The following is a 17,285-nucleotide window of genomic DNA, read 5'->3' on the forward strand; positions in this document are numbered from 1 at the left end:
ATGAAACTTTTGTTCCATTTATCATCTTTGGGAGTCTTCGCTTGCAGCAATCTTTTCGTAGTCAAACCTGGTAATCAGTAACTATTAGCGATGACGAAGCATTCCTCGAGTTGATCAGCCGTGAACTTAGAAACGTTATTTAATACTTTGTCAACTGCACGCTGCAATAATATGATTTAATTTAAACTCTTATAACTACTGCGTCCCTTTTCTTCAAAATGAAGAAGGCATGACTGTGATTGGCGAGCGTTACCGTTCAATGATTTTATCTTTTATTTAGTATGAATTGCATGGATTTAATTTGTTGTGATCTGATTGGTGATTAATATGTGTAACGCGTCACGTTAGTGAGGTGGAAAAATCTTTTAATAAACGTTGTTATTGTTACAAATATTTAGTAATTTCTTTATATCACCTACATATGAAAGTGTAACGACAGCTACATGAAAAGCGCGGTAGCAAAGCCATTGAAAACACTCCTTGCCAATGCGTTCCAAAACGCAGGATTTACTACCCCCAACCAATGGAAACCAATGAAAAGGCAGTCGAGGACAAAGTGCAAGCCTCGTCTTTGAAAACGACGCCAAGTCATTCGATCTCGTACCGTTGTAGCGAAATCTCTGAAGAATTACAAAATGTATTTTTATTGTTTTAGAATAAATTCTATCCTGGTTATAAACTTTTCCGTGTATTTTTGCGTCTAAATTTTCTCCAGATATCCAATATCCCTAGTGATATACTACAAGTGCATCGAAAACGACAATAGTAACGATGAATTTGCTATATCCCCTAGCAAAGCAGTGAGTAAAGTATGCACTAATTACGCGCCAAAAGTCATTGTATATGGTCGTACTCAAAAATACAATCAGTAGATTATGGATAAGAGAAAATTGAAATTTAAAGGTGGGTTGCACAAAAATTTAATAGGAAGTCAGATATCATCAAAAAATGGAACTCCTGAAACTAAAACTCAAAATAACAGACCTTCTACAAGTAAAACCTTATTGTTAAGTGGAAAAACGTTCTCAAGCCAAAGTAAGTCAGTTAAAGAGATTTTCAAATCAAAACAAAATTGTTGACCGAAAGGATATTTGTAGGTCAAAGTAAATCATCGAACGATGAAACATTCTCGAATAGTAGTAAATCATTCAAGGAAGAAGGATCAGTACATAATATCAAAACATCGAAAAAAGATACATCGTCGCGTAAACGCAAGTTGTCAAACTTGAATGAATCAAGAAACAAAGATGATGATGATGATAATGATTTTGGACTTCCGTTAGCTGAATCTACAATATTAAAAAAAAAACGAGACGATTCAAATATTGTACAAACAGAATGTGAAAATGTTAATCGCAAAAGTACTTTAATTAATTCATCGATTACTTTACAGAATAATGTTAGTGTAACTTCTAACACACAATGTAAATTTGTTGAATTTTTACAAGAATCAGGCATTAAATTAAATCCAATTGCTCCACATATGCTTAGTAAGTGTTAATTAAATATTTATAGTGTAGATTTTGTAATTCATAATGTAATTGATGCATTAAGAACTGATATATTTGCACGAAATATAAATATGTTTGTTAATAAGATATTTAATTAAATTGTTGCAGGTAAAGACATTGTAATAGTTAGACAAAAAATGAGAGAATTATTAAATTCAAAAAAATATGAAAAAACAAAATTAATTGACTTAATGGAAAAGTATTTTGAGAATGAACAGAATTTTGAAAATGCACTGATCAATATGGAACTATTTGTTAATAATGAAGTATCGCACGTTTTACATAATTCATCTCTTATAAAAATCTTATTACAAGTTTCTGAATTACATCCAGAAATATATAGTAGCCTTTTGACTAAACTCAATGAATCTATACTGATGGTGTAAGTATATTCTATATAATTAAATCAAGTGATTTTTCATAATTGTTAAAAATATTTCCTTTATAAATTCTTGAAACATTCTTTCAGTGATTCCATTGAAACATTACCCTGGACTACTTCATTGTTACAACAATTCCGTTTCTTGGATGTTGTAACTAATTCTGATACTTTAACTAATAGTTTAGAACAACTCTTAGAATCATGTCCTACATGGTTTCAAAGTGAATTAATTTTAGTTTTACCTGATATTGTGACTGATAAACAGCATCAAACTGTTGCTGAAATTTTGGATAAAGTATTAGAAGAGAACCCTGAAATAACAAGTTTAATTCTAAATTGTATGAGTAATCTAAATCTTGGAAAAGAATACTTGGATGAATATAAGAATAAAATATTAAACTTGTTGAAAACAAACATAAAAACAAATGCCATACCAGCAGTTGTGAAGTATGTTTAACTATTAGGATATATTTGATTATATATAATTAAGTTATATATAACATTTAATTCATTTTTTAGTATTAACAACGATTAACTTCTCGTAGATTTGTTTTAGAAGACTGTTCAAATATGGATATTTTCAAAAAAACCTTAACAGTACTACGTAATATTGACATACAACCTCTTATTGGAGAAAAAGTTGTGGAATGTTATCAAAATCAGTTGAATATAGTTAATGCCTTAAAAATGAATATGCTTCTTTCCAAAAATATAGTAAATACAACAATTACAGTTATAAAAGATATTACCCAAGATCCAAAACCATTAGATGTCATTCTTTTGCTTCTTATATTTTCAATAACAGAGATAAAAAGGAAAAATGTTGAAACCATATTTAAACAACACATACGATCTGGTTTTTATAGAGCAAGTTTATTTAGTTCATTATATAACGACTATAAACAGGTTTGTATAGTATAGACTTAAAATAATGTGAAATATTATTCTAAAATCCTTTTAAAAATAAATTGAAATAATTTGTTTTACACGTAATTGTTATTTGTTTGCTCTTACAATTTATTTCAGGTCATACAGGAGTTACAGCCTGCAGCATTACAATTATCAAGTAATTTGCTAAAATCAGATGAACGTGTATTTATTGACTTTGCTATTGATTGGTTTCGCTTGCAGTTCATATGTCATAAAGAAAATGTATTTAAACAGCGTGAAATTTTAGAAAGAATCATATTTCTTATGGGCGATAATGATCAAACAGTGAAAAATGCTTTAGCATTTCTTTGTAAAATGGTAACAACAGAAGAAGAGAGACAATGTTTAGCACCGCATTGTAATCATCTTCGCATTTTACTTGAAAAGATGGATAATTTGGGTTTAGAAGAAGTTGGCACATTAAACGATTTATTGCAAAATTTATGCATAAATTCCAGTTCTATATCCGATGCTTTACGGGATGACCTCTTCATACTTCTTCAGAAACAGTTGTCTAACTTCAAACCACTGTATGTATTAATTAAGTGTTAAAAGATTAAATTAGAAAAACTAAATCGATATTGCATATATTTACAATAAAAAATTGTAAAAATTGCAAGCAAATTTTAAATGGTTTTATTTATGTATTTTAGAATAAAATGTAAAGGTGTCTTGGGAGCAGTTATGGCAATAAAACATTTAATGAAGAAAGCTGAAACTTCTAATACAGCTTATAACTTATTTAGTACGTATTGCGAAGGATTTAATTATATAATACATACAAAAAATTATAAAACTTTGTATTTATGCATTTACATACACTTTGGTTTCATAGAGACAGCACTGAACAATGTCAAGAATTGCCCAAGATCACAAGCATTATTTTATGATCAATTAACAAGTATCATTTCTCAAACTCAAGAAACTGATATAGAGTTTATAACGAAACTTTCAAATTACATCGAAGAAGAATTTATTAACACAAATATGATTGAGAAACTCTGTTATAGGTATACAGTATTTTGTAACTTTTACTTATATTTGGCATGTTCAACTATGTTGATACTTTATAATATTTAACACTATATTTAGTGGAGAGTTAGAAGCTAAATTTGGGTTGAACAGAGCAGAAGATGAACCACAAAATTGTGTTTTAACGTTTGAAAATAAAAAATATGGTGCTATTGTACCAATTTTATTTAAACTTCTCAGAACTTGTTGCGCAAGACTTAGTAAAAATGGAAATTTAAATGCCATAGATTCTCTCTTAGGATGTGCAATATTAATGCCACAAAATTTTGACATAGCTGAAAATTCAATTATGGACTTAATAATATGTTGTATTAATTGGTAAGTTAAAAATTGAATTGGAAAACGAAAGTACAATGTAATTTTTTTAAATTAATAAATAATAAATTTCAGGTTTCGAGAAGTAATTAATGGTTTTGTTATGCAAAAAGATAGCTTATTACGAAAGCAAGTAGTAAAGCGACTTGACAATTTGATATATTTACAAACCGAATTGAGTACATTGTTTTCTTTATGTGATACAAAATATCAACCATCTCCATGTTACTTCCACCATTTTCCAGTACCACAATTTATAAAAATTGAGAAAAAAGTTGGAAAGAAAGGTAAAAAAAGAAAAAAAGGATCTGAAGACAAATCTGTTAATTTAAGTGAAATTACAAGCTGGGAATTAGGTTCTTTAATTTGTTCTAAAAATCCAATGTATTTTAGAAGATTGGATGCAACGGTATGAATATATTTATCTTTAGTAATATATCTGTAGTTAGAATATATTTAAAAAATGTACTCGTGATTATAATCTTTTAATTGAAACTATTTTTATAGATAATACATCTGTTGGATATAAAACCAGAATTAAATTCAATACAATCTATAGATCATAGTATATCTGTGAAACAAGTATGTTTCATTATAAAAGAACTCCTGGGAATTTTTGAGCATGATAATAGTGAAAATTTTGTAAGAGACTTAATTGAGTTATTACCTAAAATTTGTTCAAAATTAGGAGATATTGTGGACACTTTGAGAGAGAGTAGTGATGATCAAAATAAAGAAGCTGCCAGATTATTATTATGTCTCCTAACAAAAATATTTAACTGGAAAGGATTTGAAAGTGTCACTTACAATCTGTTATTACGAGGTATACAATAGTCTGACTTTATATTAGTCCATACAAACTTCTACAACTGTAATAACTTTTGAATCTTTTTTTAGATGGTTTACGAACTTTAGCATGTCAAGTAGATAAAAACAATGGTATGTTGCGATCTTGCAAAGAACTTGTTACAGAATCATGTAAATATTTTGAGTCTTTATCAGATATTGCTACGCAAATATCATTAGCTATTACATTAATTAATATGTGTCAATCATTAATGAAGCATTCTGAATCTTATACGAAGGAAAATAAAGAAAAATATGGTAAGCAATATTATATACAATTCGTAACAGATAAGTACTGATTTTATGGTTAACGTATTTAAATATTACACGAATTAAAATACTTAAGTCACACGTGCAAGTAATACTAATACATTTTTTAGCGAAAATGGCATTTGGATTTTTAAGTCTTCAATGGCCAGAAGACAAACAATTTAGTCCTCAGTATAAAATAGCAGTAATTGGATTATTAAATAGTTGGATTGATAACGAACCATTACCATTAAACACAGCAACACAAATTTTGGAATGGCTTCCAGATGAAACTTCGAAGTTAGTGAAACCTCAAGACTGTTTAAGTAGAATACCTTCGATAAAAAGAAATAACTTCCATTTCTTATTTAAGAAAATATTTGATGGTCTAATCAATGGTGTGAAAGTAGCACTACCGTTAATTAACAGGTATGTATCTTCTGTTATTTAAATTGCTTTGCATTGATTAATTATTTTAAATAGTTAATTGTTTTTTAGAGATCCAAAAAGAATAGAATTATGGTTCGAAGTTGCAGCTAATGTTCAAAAATTAGTTCAAATATCTAAAACTTTAACTACAAAAAATAATATATTGATTTTTATGAAACATATGCCCATGTTATTGAAATATTTTTTAAACTTTGGAATGCCAATTCTTGAGTACAACTTAAAGTATCAAACGGATGATGTTACCAAAATATTGAAAATGATGCAAGGTATAAATCTTATTTCATATAATAAAAATGGAGTACTGAAATGCAGTAAAATTACTAACATAATAGAATTTATATATGTTAATGTACTACAAATATATAAAATAGATATAACGCATATTTTAGGAGGCACACGATATTTACACACAATATGTTGCGATAGTGCAGAAAAGAAAGATCTTACATTAACAAAACACATTCCTGCTGCCAAGTCTGTACTAGAAAGATTACTTTATAGTGTAAAAGGAATGTTGGTACTTAATAATAGCCCTGCTGCCTTTTGGATGGGTAACCTTCTTAATAAAAATTTAGAAGGTCAAGAAATCCTCTCACAGGTTTGTTAATTATACTTTTTAAATTATTCAACATATATTTCTACAAAATATGTAATATTTTTATACTTAATTTAAATTGTATTTGATGTTTGTACTAATAATTCTAGAGTGTATCGTCAGAAGGAAGTACTTTACCGAATTCTGATATTACTGATGATTTAGCTAACGTAGCATCGGATATATTAGAGAGTGATTCAGATGATGATCTTGTTGAAGATGATGACTCATCATAATTTTTTTTATTGATAATTAAAAAGAAACAATTAAACTAAATACATATTTCTAAATTAAAAATACACTTTTTATAATGATAAAATTATTTATTTAAAACTTATATTTTTTAGTATTTACATAGGTTATTTTCAAAAACGTATACATTTCAATTATTGTAAATATTTTAATTTATAATGTAACTAATATGACACTAGACGCACAAATATTGTGTTTATTTTCATAACATCTACTTATTTTTTCTTAAGATGTTATTGAATATCTGGCGCTTCCACGTTAAATCCGGCATAAGCGTTTCTTCGATAAATGTCATCTCACCACTTCCATTAACTAGCAGTATAGAATGAGTTCGTGTACAGTATTCACTGCCAGATACAAAAATAGAACTTAATTTTTCGTACATTGTAGGAGATCGTTTTTTTAATTCTGGATCCGGTAGATATCTATGAATATTTGAAATATTATAAAATAAACAACTTGCATTAATAATCTTCCAATAGATGCATGTAATACTTCAATATAAAGAGGCGCGTATCGTAATTTTTACAATTATAAGTATTTTATAATTTAGCATATTAGAACTGTAAGAAATAATTATATATGGTCAATGAATACATTAGTTAATCGTAAATAATTTTATCGAAGTTAAACAAAATTAATAATTCGTCCACTTTTTTTTATGGGGTAGAAATTTTGGTGAGATGTTTCTTACTTCTCTTGAGGGATCCAATCGATATGCTGGTATAATAATTAGTACTTAAGTTTCTACGTGAATTTTCAATTAGCGATTTTAATTTTTCTACAATATTTATTTGAACATTAGAATTTACGTATGAAACAATTAGTTGTTTGTTGCAGTAAGCTCACAATAACAGCTGTTGATGAAACTATTTAATAATTTAGTTTATCATGTAGAACAAAGTTTATGCTAGTATACAAGTAAAAGAAGGGTCGACTGATAAAAAAAAAAGTATATAACCAATTTTGCCATAAAATTTACGTGTACGCGCCCCATGGAAAAATATCATTGATTTAGAATTCATAAATTTTCATATAATGCATCATACTTTTCTTTTGACTTTAAAAATTTTAGAAGCTTTTCAATTAGATCTGCTTGCTCTGATACTTTAACATTATTAACAATATTTTTGAATTTTTCTTTTCCTCCATCAACCTTCTTGTAAGGTACATTGAGGCCACTATTACTAAACCCTAGTACAGCATCCTGACTTGAAGAAGGTCCTGTTGATTTTGTAGAACTACTAAGGTATTCAATATTTGCATTGCTAAATAAATAAATATAAGTAATTATTTATTTATCAATTAAAAGAATTATAATAAAATTCTTTTCAAAACTCAATAATTCTTAATAAAACAATGTTTTAACCCCTTGCACTACGCTGAAATACGGAAAAAGCCGTGCCAAACCCATATGCCTGAATGATCGAAACTTGAAACACGATATGTCGATCGAGGAAATATCGATATTTACGAGTTCGATTCGTGATATTCAAGTTTGGCCTAAAATTTCCATCATGAGTCAGACTCGTGAAAATAGTACAAGGGGTTAATAAACAAAATATATTTTAAATTGTTCCTATTAAAACTATTTCATATTACTAAAGATTATTAGAAATTATTTACATACTGTAAATCAATTAAAATCAAAAGATATGGATTATATGGTTGTTCATTTTGATTTTCTTTATGTAATTTCTCTAAGTATGAAATTGCAGAATCATTTGAAGTTATAAAATTAGGTATTAAAAAACCTCGCCCCTTTTTTGGAATGTCAGTTGAATCTTCTTCATTAGATAAATTTAAAATAGCTCCAGCCTTTCCTGTTATTGACAGAGCTATCCAGGTTCCACCTTCTTTACCAGGTTCCATATCAGTACCTGTCAAATGACAAATTACTTTTTTATTTTACATGTAAAATTTATTAAAAATATTTATAAAAAGCATAATACAACGTTACAGTAGTTGTTATATCATATACGTGAATTTCAATTAATTATATATTTTAATAGTTATCTTAATTCTGATTTCTATGGTATACTTTATGTTGTCAAATGTAATAACAGAAATTGCTATCTATGAAAATGTAATATTTTTTTTTCCATAAAACAATATCTTTGTTTTTCAATTAATGGAGTACTTATAATTTTAAAAAGACATCTAATAATGCATAAAATAAATTATATTCAGTATTTTATAAGAAATTGATTAGAAACCACTAGATTTATATTTATTAACAAATAATTTTTAACATACCTCCCAAACATTCTGGATGATTTTTCCAATAATGAGCTAGTAATGCAGGACGTTTAAAGTATTCATCACGATTTGCAGCCAAAATTAATCGGTAAGACTCGGAATCAGCATCAAGATTGCGATAAATAAATAGTATACACATTATTGATGCAACTCATTAGATTCCATATATTATTATACTGTTCTTTGAGCATTCGACTTGAAATATCAGGTGATGTGTTCAACCACATGACCTCGACGAGGATTCTCTGGAAATCTGTGTATCAGTTTTTCCATTGGTCTGTCTGGGCCGATCGACTTAGCAAGTATGTGTACTTTAGTAGTTGGTTTATTTCTTGATTTATTACTCCCAAATTTACTTAAAAGTTATCTAAATAAAAATCCAGTGGCGAAACTACAAACTGCTGTGATAAGCAAACCACTTGTCTTGACTATCATGTTCATCTATAGATTCGCTCGACACTACAACAGTGTCGAATTAGTTTATGTTGAGCAACCAGTATGGCCAAATTTGGCATAATTGAATGTCGAGCAGTGTGGCCAGATCTTACATAATTGAGTGCATCGACGTCGACATTAGTAACGACGAACTTCCTTAGTGTTTAACAGAGTGGTGGGGAAAGCCGTCATATCTTACAGGGTGTTCGGCCAACCCTGGGAAAAATTTTAATGGGAGATTCTAGAGGTAAAACTAAGACGAACATCAAGAATACTAATTTGTTGATGGAGACTTCGTTAAAAAGTTATTAACGTTTAAAGTTCCGCCCGCACTGAATTTTTTTCTAGAAATTGGGTAGGATTTCGGGGGTAGGTCTATTCACCAAAAATTATTGTAATTGACCCTCGCAACTGAAAATAATTTTTTTAGAACGATTTGAAAAATTTTTTTTTCGTCGAAAAATTTAGGCACCTACCCCCTGTCGATTTTTCTTAAAAATTCGTTTTTGATTTTTAGCAATTTCATTTGACGCCCTACAGAAAAGTTGTGTAATACTTTTTTGTAGGTACCCATGAGCTCTACTTCAGAAAAAAGTTTCATTGAAATATATTCACTATTGTAGGAGTACTGGCTGTTTGAAAATTGGACCATTTTTATGGGGTTTTTCTCATTTTGCGGGGTCAAGAACCAACTTTTCGAATATTTTTGCAATTTGTACATATTCTCCATCAAAATACGCGTAGTTTGTTTTTTTAAACATTAAAATCGTCCAATCCGTTTAGAAGTTATGACGTTTTAAAGATTCGCATGAAAATTCGGGCAGACATTTCTGGTCAGAAATTATATTTTCGGTAAGGAATTTTTTTCTCGAAAATGTGTAGGATTTCGGGGGTATGTGTAATGACAAAAAATGATTGTAATCGACTCTTGCAACCAAAAATAATTTTTTTTAAAACGATTTGAAAAATTTTTTTCTCGAAAATGGGTAAGATTTCAGGGATATGTCTATTCGCCAAAAATGCTTATAATTGGCCCCTGTAACCAAAAATAATTTTTCCGGAACTATTTGAAATTTTTTAATTTAATTTGTTAATTACTTTTTAGTGAAGCCTCAATCAAGAAATTGATATTCTTGATTTTCACCTTATTTTGGCCTCTAGAATCTCCCATTAAAATTTTTCCCAGGGGAGGCCGAACAGTGTTCGGCGAACACCCTGTATACATATGTTCATTCATAGGAATAATAAAAATAATTTCTTTTTTTTCAACAGTTAAAACAAGATCAAGGGGACTTAAAACGTGTATTTACGAATAAATTTTTCTTTTATTATGGACTTTGCTTATACATATGTATGTGCCTATGTAGCTCGAAACGTAAAAATGCCTGGGCAGTCGAGATTCGAATTTGTATGCCATTGACGCGAGGACGGATTTCAGCTGTTCAAGAGCAAGAAGGAAAGGCTTCCGTTCACGTTCTTTATCGATTTCTCGAAGTTCCATGAAGTGCTGACCTGGCGTAACATGTGACTCGTGTGGTAGGATATGTCTGCTTTCCCCACCATTCCGTTAAACGCTATGGAAGTGGTGCCACCGGCCACACTGCTTTAGCGTCGCACCTCCAAATATATGTTTCCTGACAGTGCTAAATTCCGAATATGACGTTAAAATTAAACAAAAGTAATATAATGGATCACTTACTTAACAAAATAACCGATTATTCAATTACAGATTATAAAAATTAATCAATTTTTAATTTTCATTTGATATCAAGTTACCTAGTAAACGGAGTGACAAGGTTAGAAAAATGTGTACAATCAAATGGACTTCAGTTTAATTTGACAACAAATACAGTATATAAGGTAAATATGGTAAATATTTACTTTAATGGCTTTGCCCTAAATCTGTTTATTTTTAGGGAATTTTTCAAAAAAGACTATATTTCAGCATTGAAAAGAAATGTAGATTTTATTACATTTCTTTATGAATATTAGATACAGCCTTTGCAAAAAGTTCGAAAAAAAAATAAACAAATTTAGAGTAAAGCCACTAAAGTAAATAGTTACTATAAATAAATCTAAGAAATACATGAGTAATTAAAATTATTCAGTGTTGTCTTCCAAAAATGTTGGATTATCATATTCATGGTTCGTTGTTGCTTTGGTATTACTCTCTTTGGAACTAAGATTTGATGTTTCATTCTTTTCATTACTATTATGCTGAGATTTTTTGCATTCTGCTATAATCTTAGAACGACGGGTCTCAAATGCTTCTATTACATCTTTTGATACACGTGAAGATATTATCTTAGAAAAACCTGCAACAATATATTTAACATAAAATATTGTTTTTTTTTTAATGTAAGCATTATTCATTAGCTATGTTTCATTATTAATGCAGTGTAATGAACTAATATAATATAAATGTAATGTATAGGAATTGTAAATTATGATTGGATATGATATTAAATTATAAATAAATACCAGATGTATGAGGTTCTCTTAGTTTCTTATGAAAGAGTGCTTCAAGATTAGTAGGCATCCTTGGAACATTCCAAGTCTCCTCTACTAGCTCTCGAATTGTTTTCTGTTTTTCTGGATATGCCATTATATTGTTCTTTAAAATATTTGTTGTATCATTTTCTATTGCACTTTGTAATCCTTGAACTATTTTATTTGCATGTTTATTAGTAATTAAATCGTTTGATGAATATTCCACCTAAAAATTGAATATATTTTTATAAATTTATATTTTTATAAATTCTGCGATGAAAGTAATTCTACGTATAATATTACTTTGTCACAAAAAGGTAGTTTTAATTTCACATTAGCAATGATATGAGTAAATGTATCGAATCGGTGAATTAACATTGCCAAGAACTGCATGCATAGAATAAGAACATATGCAACAATAAAGAGACATCCAACTGGTTCCAAATGCAAGTACTGCTTGGATATATGTACCTAAAAAAAGTTATATAATTTATATTAATATTAATAAACCTTTAAAGTAATGTTGATATAATATTTCATATTGAGATTAATAATACTTACTTCCTCCCTGTCCTGTATACAAGTAATATTGTATAAAATAGCAAAAGGCCACTGAATGTGCAAGATGTCCTTATTAAGTTGCAACAAAAAAATTGCTACTACGAATATAATATTTAATGTAAAAAACTTCAAGAGACATTCGTTACGTATATTTATCAATCCTTTTCCAATATTTCTCTACAAAAAAATTTCACGTTTGTAAAAATTTTAGTTTCAATTTTTGAATTAAAAAAATGTATTATCGAAACAATCATACTTGTTTTTCTACATCCTTTTCAATCGGATGTAAATATTTTTCAATAAGTTGTTTCCAAAATTCCTCCTCCGAGGTAGAAAGAAAATCTACTTTTCCAGTTTGCATATGTTTATCTTGGAGCCAATTAGGATTGATCAAATAATTCGAAAATCCTTTATAAAATGTACTAGATGTTTGTTCTGAAATTTCACTTTCCGAATCTGTACCTTCATACAAATCATCTTCAGTAATTCGCAATTCAGTTTGTTTACTATATGTTTTATTTTCTTTATCATTTTTTTCTTCTACAATATCTTTTGATATACTGCTACTTCTGTAATTATTACAAATTTGAATGATTAGTTCATAATAAAATTAACCCATATAAAATTCAAAATTAGTATGTGATTTATATTTTATGTTATATCTGCATTCTTAATTTAATACCTTTCCATTCTTTCTAAACGAATGTTTATTTCGTTTAAAGAATTATAAATAGAGTTTAAATATGTCTCGTCTTCTGAATTTTTGTTCGTACAAAAATCACACTTGAATAAATTGGCCAATGAAAATTTTGTCCACTTAGATTTTTCATCGTGCTGTGATTTATTTGTTTTTGTAAATTGTTTTTCTGATATCTATAACAAAAAATGTATATTGTTCAAATTACAAGTATGCAGAAAGTAAATAATGTAATGAAATAGCATGTAATACGTATAAATTTATTGTATATAATTTCCATTATGCTTAGTTTATTTTATTTGTATATATATAATGTGGTTTTATAAAACTACCTTAATTTGTTCTTTAGTCTCTCTTGTACCCCATGTAACATTATGAACATTAAAGATAGAGAAAATAATAAGTAACATATACATTGATGGTACAGTAGCATAGTAAACGATTCCAGTACTCAGGCATGAAAATTCCTGAGGATGCATAAGACCTGTCAGTATAAATTGACTGAATGTAATGTAAAAAAGAAGAGTATTGGGTGCAAACGATCCTTCTGTTGCTATTTCAATTATTATTCCAACTAGAACAATTATCATTACCAAGGCATATATGACAGTGATAATTTCAGCTGCTATGAGCTGTGAAAATATTAATACATAATTAATATATAATTCCATTGTTAATTTAAAAATAATTATCTGCTTTATACTTTTGTTAAACTTATAAAACAAAATATTTGTATACATTGTTTTATTGTAAGCAATTACCTGAATTTGTTCCTCACAAAGGAAACAAATTATAAGAAAGATAATAATTGGAATTAAATGATACCAAAAACTTGACCATTGATCTATTTGGAAAGAGATAACAAATGCACTAGCCATCATTAAATAGATGAAAGATGGTCCAATGATAGTACTACCTGCAAGATAATACTTAACATTTAGATATAGATATACAATACATATTTTTATTTTACGTTAAAAATAATTAAGACAGTTACTTCTGAAACAGAAGGTATTGTATATACAATTATACTAGTATTTATACTTTGTATTTATTATAAATATTATAATTTTGTTTAATTATTTAAAGTTAACTACCTAATAAAATCCACTGATACATTATGTAGAACAACGAAATATTATTATTTACTTTCCTAGTTTCCTTTGATGTACTCAATAAATCAAAGATATTAGCAACAGTTGATGGAATCCATCGACGGCGTTGAATGTAGAAATCTTTGAATGATTCTGGAGCATGTGTGTAAGCATCACCAGCTGCACAATATTGTATCTAATTGAGTAAAGTAAAGAAAAGTTAAACGAAAGAAATTTTACAAAAATACAAATTGAATGATAAAGAATCATCAATTAAACTTTATAGTTTAAATATTCTTACTTTACAACCAATTTGCAAGAGTAATGTACAAAGCCATCGATCTTCTCCTTGATCGTACTGAATATAATGTCTGGGCTCAGTCGGTGTAGTTGCATATTTTGCTATAATATTATGCTGCATCAAAGCCTTTGCTCTGAAAAGAGAGAAACAACCTGGACTGCAGAGGACAGAACCTATTACGTGTTCTGTTGATTTTTGAAGCCAATGACCTAGCGCATATTCAAATTTCTGGAACCAAATCATCGGACCTATGTACAAAAATATATATCTCTAACATGTTCAAAATGCGTTAATTTATTCATTTTTGAATAATTGTGTCATGCTTTTGTACAGTATGTCCGCCTTAAATGTCTACACACAATTATTTCTTTAAATATTAAAAATACAAGAAAATATTTCAGATGAAACTTACATGATATTAAATGGGACATATTTCAGGGAAATAATTGTGTTTAGATATTTAAACTGAACATAGTGTAGAATACAGAAGTACCGCTTCCCACTGGATGTATTCGTCCACAGACTGCACTTAATTCTTTATCTTTTTTCATTAAGTTTATTAATGCTTTAACAGCTTTTGGATGAAAATCGATATCACCATCTAACGTTAAGATGTAAGTATTTTCTGCTGTTAATTCCTTATGCTCAATATCCATTGATGAACTCATTAAGCGATATCCAAGAAGATAATACATGTACATGACCTAAAATAATTTAATAACAAACATAGAATAGAAAATATTGTTCATACTTTAAATATTAGTAATAATGCAATCGGATTGTGTTTATAGAAACATAACTTTCTTATTTTGCTTAATACATATGTCATAAAATGTACCTGACTCCACCGTTTCCTGTGTCTTATTTTATTTTTGTCTTTAAGGTGCACTATCAAACGTGTCTTCCCTGGTAAAGTCCAAACCAGTTGACCGCCATAAGGTGTCGGGCATTTTATTGGTGGTGACAAACATATACCAGAAGTTTGTATCTTTTCTTGCATGGTTTCCATAAATGTTGCTACATACTGATTTATCTGTGTTTCATTTTCATTGTGGTCACAAATTTCAGAACAACCATATTTACAGCAAAATGCATCGTCAAATAATATATGTGCTGAAATAATCGTTGAATTATATTTCTTCACTATTAACTTATTACCAAAATAAATAAATTTAAATAATTTTAATTGTAAATATTACTTACTTTCAAGTTCATAATAATCTTTAATAGAAATTTTGTAGTATTTTTGTATAACTTTCATAGCACATTGATCTTTATCTAGCCGTAATATACTTCCAATCAATTCATTCATTTCTTCTTTGGTTTCATGCCACATAGTCGCGCATGCATAAATTTGAGTGACACAGATACTTTTTTTATTTATTATACTTTCATTTGAATATAGAGAATAAAAGCTGTTCGAACTTTGCATTTCATTTAAGCTATCAATCTAAAAAGGAGTTTTTATTTTAAAAGTAGTAATTAATGCAGTCTTACTTTCAGAAAAAGAGAAGAAATTGGACCTCGTGTTCTTTGACAGTATCTTCTTCTTTGTCAACACTATCGGTTTGATGCTTCCTTTTATTTAATCCTAAGAATTGATCAATCATAAGTGAATCGTAAGTTGAACTATAAAAAATTTTCTCCATGCAAGCAAGTTTTTCTTTTTCATCAAACCATAAATGTTTTGTAATCCAAATTTGCGATAACCACCATATTATCCAGCACCAAATACGCCAACTTAGAACAAAATCTTTCATACTGCTGTAACTAGGTTCTTTGAAAAATAGGAAGTCTGGTATGAATTTATGAAAGGCACACGAATCATGTTGTCTCATAACACAAAGTATTATTATCAATAAAATTGATCCTGGGGTGGTTAAACTTATTGGAAAAGCAAAGCCGAACTTGTGCATTTGTGTTTTAAATGCAAATATTGCTGTAATGATATTAAAAACATTTAAATAGCATAAAATATAAGTTTTTTAAAATTTATGATTTTCATTTTGCATCTATTTCTATTATTCCTGTAAAATTTTCTCTTACCTGACAGATATACGAAGAAAGTGCAGAAAATTTGAATTAAAAATATATTTAATGGTACAGAGGTATCACCATTGATAATTAGATCTTTTTGTTGAAAAATCCTATTTTCAGAATAATAATTGGATTCTAGTGTATTTGTAAGAAAAGAGGCATTTGAATTTTGAATTAATTCTACATTATATTTACTTTGACCTACACATTCAAAAAATTCTCGAACTTGAATCCCTTTAAAAATTGAAATCACAAGTCCGCATATAACAAAGATTAAAGATCTCCAAATTGCTACAAATCCTTGTAAAAGATAACAACTATTTATAAGATCTGTTCTTATTGTTGTCAATAACTTTATAAAACCTGTCCAAAAAATAGCAAAGTATTATAATTTAATGTTAATCACATGTTTAATTATTGTTATTTAATCTTATTATTATTATTATTACATTACCAAAGTAACTGTGATCAGAAACATAATTTTGCCACCAACGACAAGAAGATAATAAGAGAGCTATAGGAAGAATCCATGTTATGGGATCATAATATAAAAAGTTTTGTGAAAATAGTCCAGAACTTTGTGCAACTAATGCTAAAATATTACACAGCAGAATTAATATAAATATTTTAAGTGAACTTATATGCCTTCGATTTTCAGAAAATAAACCTGTAATAAAAGTAACTATATACTTTTCAACAATTTAATTTATAAATGATTGTACTTACTTAGTAGAACAGGAATGAAACAAACACAACTAGAAATTGCTGCAGCATCTATAGAGTTCATTCTTGGAAGACTGTAGAATACTAAAAGTGCTAAACCAATTGAATGAAGTGTTTCAAAGATAA

General features: G+C 28.3%; 3 protein-coding genes across 6 annotated transcripts in view; 1 reads left to right on the top strand and 2 right to left on the bottom strand.

The window, feature by feature from the left end:
- The window catches only part of Fancd2, an 83,502-nt gene extending 76,883 nt beyond the window's left edge, over positions 1-6,619 (top strand). The window contains exons 1-17 of one of the 3 annotated variants that reach the window (XM_076763706.1): positions 341-637; positions 716-1,035; positions 1,098-1,490; positions 1,620-1,893; positions 1,981-2,340; positions 2,439-2,799; positions 2,920-3,353; positions 3,477-3,568; positions 3,659-3,833; positions 3,916-4,173; positions 4,246-4,579; positions 4,678-4,993; positions 5,068-5,274; positions 5,397-5,694; positions 5,764-5,981; positions 6,105-6,313; positions 6,421-6,619. In XM_076763706.1, coding sequence (XP_076619821.1) covers positions 876-1,035; positions 1,098-1,490; positions 1,620-1,893; positions 1,981-2,340; positions 2,439-2,799; positions 2,920-3,353; positions 3,477-3,568; positions 3,659-3,833; positions 3,916-4,173; positions 4,246-4,579; positions 4,678-4,993; positions 5,068-5,274; positions 5,397-5,694; positions 5,764-5,981; positions 6,105-6,313; positions 6,421-6,546 — 4,215 coding nt within the window. In that variant the 5' untranslated portion in view covers positions 341-637; positions 716-875 and the 3' untranslated portion in view covers positions 6,547-6,619. Of the gene's footprint in view, positions 1-340; positions 1,036-1,097; positions 1,491-1,619; positions 1,894-1,980; positions 2,341-2,438; positions 2,800-2,919; positions 3,354-3,476; positions 3,569-3,658; positions 3,834-3,915; positions 4,174-4,245; positions 4,580-4,677; positions 4,994-5,067; positions 5,275-5,396; positions 5,695-5,763; positions 5,982-6,104; positions 6,314-6,420 lie in introns of those variants that run through there. The other 2 variants (XM_076763611.1, XM_076763797.1) reach the window with 2 other exon arrangements.
- Positions 6,613-9,316, bottom strand: Tango2 (transport and golgi organization 2). 2 transcript variants are annotated; one of them, XM_076766175.1, is made up of 5 exons: positions 9,134-9,316; positions 8,819-9,066; positions 8,193-8,442; positions 7,612-7,830; positions 6,613-6,987 (listed from the first exon to the last, which is right to left on the bottom strand). In XM_076766175.1, exons 2-5 carry the CDS (start codon positions 8,958-8,960, stop codon positions 6,774-6,776), a joined length of 825 nt encoding a protein of 274 aa, XP_076622290.1. In that variant the 5' UTR covers positions 8,961-9,066; positions 9,134-9,316; the 3' UTR covers positions 6,613-6,773. The 2 variants fall into 2 exon arrangements, with proteins under 2 accessions (XP_076622290.1, XP_076622208.1); XM_076766093.1 differs by having other exon boundaries at positions 8,819-9,315.
- A 2,040-nt stretch (positions 9,317-11,356) lies between these two features.
- Positions 11,357-15,750, bottom strand: LOC143342706 (chitin synthase chs-2). The gene is made up of 13 exons (XM_076766850.1): positions 15,603-15,750; positions 15,238-15,512; positions 14,893-15,103; positions 14,400-14,647; positions 14,102-14,294; positions 13,766-13,920; positions 13,337-13,636; positions 12,990-13,180; positions 12,564-12,873; positions 12,308-12,484; positions 12,050-12,217; positions 11,738-11,972; positions 11,357-11,571 (listed from the first exon to the last, which is right to left on the bottom strand). The coding sequence occupies exons 1-13, from the start codon at positions 15,733-15,735 to the stop codon at positions 11,357-11,359; spliced, it is 2,811 nt and encodes a 936-aa protein (XP_076622965.1). The 5' UTR covers positions 15,736-15,750.
- Between the last annotated feature and the right edge of the window lie 1,535 nt (positions 15,751-17,285).

The sequence above is a fragment of the Colletes latitarsis genome, chromosome 1, assembly GCF_051014445.1.
Source record: "Colletes latitarsis isolate SP2378_abdomen chromosome 1, iyColLati1, whole genome shotgun sequence".
In the NCBI taxonomy this organism is placed as follows: Eukaryota; Metazoa; Arthropoda; class Insecta; order Hymenoptera; family Colletidae; genus Colletes; species Colletes latitarsis.

Bases quoted from the DNA above. Each gene is read 5' to 3' on its own strand.
- Tango2 (XM_076766175.1), bottom strand. From the start codon at position 8,960: ATGTGTATACTATTTATTTATCGCAATCTTGATGCTGATTCCGAGTCT. The intron at 7,831-8,192 runs GTATGTAAATAA...TTATTTATTTAG, and splicing joins TTGATTTTAATTGATTTACA to CAATGCAAATATTGAATACC. The intron at 6,988-7,611 runs GTATGATGCATT...AAATATTCATAG, and splicing joins TTTTTAAAGTCAAAAGAAAA to ATATCTACCGGATCCAGAAT.
- LOC143342706 (XM_076766850.1), bottom strand. From the start codon at position 15,735: ATGTGGCATGAAACCAAAGAAGAAATGAATGAATTGATTGGAAGTATA. The intron at 12,874-12,989 runs GTATTAAATTAA...TAATTACAGAAG, and splicing joins CGTTTAGAAAGAATGGAAAG to TAGCAGTATATCAAAAGATA. The intron at 11,973-12,049 runs GTAATATTATAC...TTCAATTTTTAG, and splicing joins AACTACCTTTTTGTGACAAA to GTGGAATATTCATCAAACGA.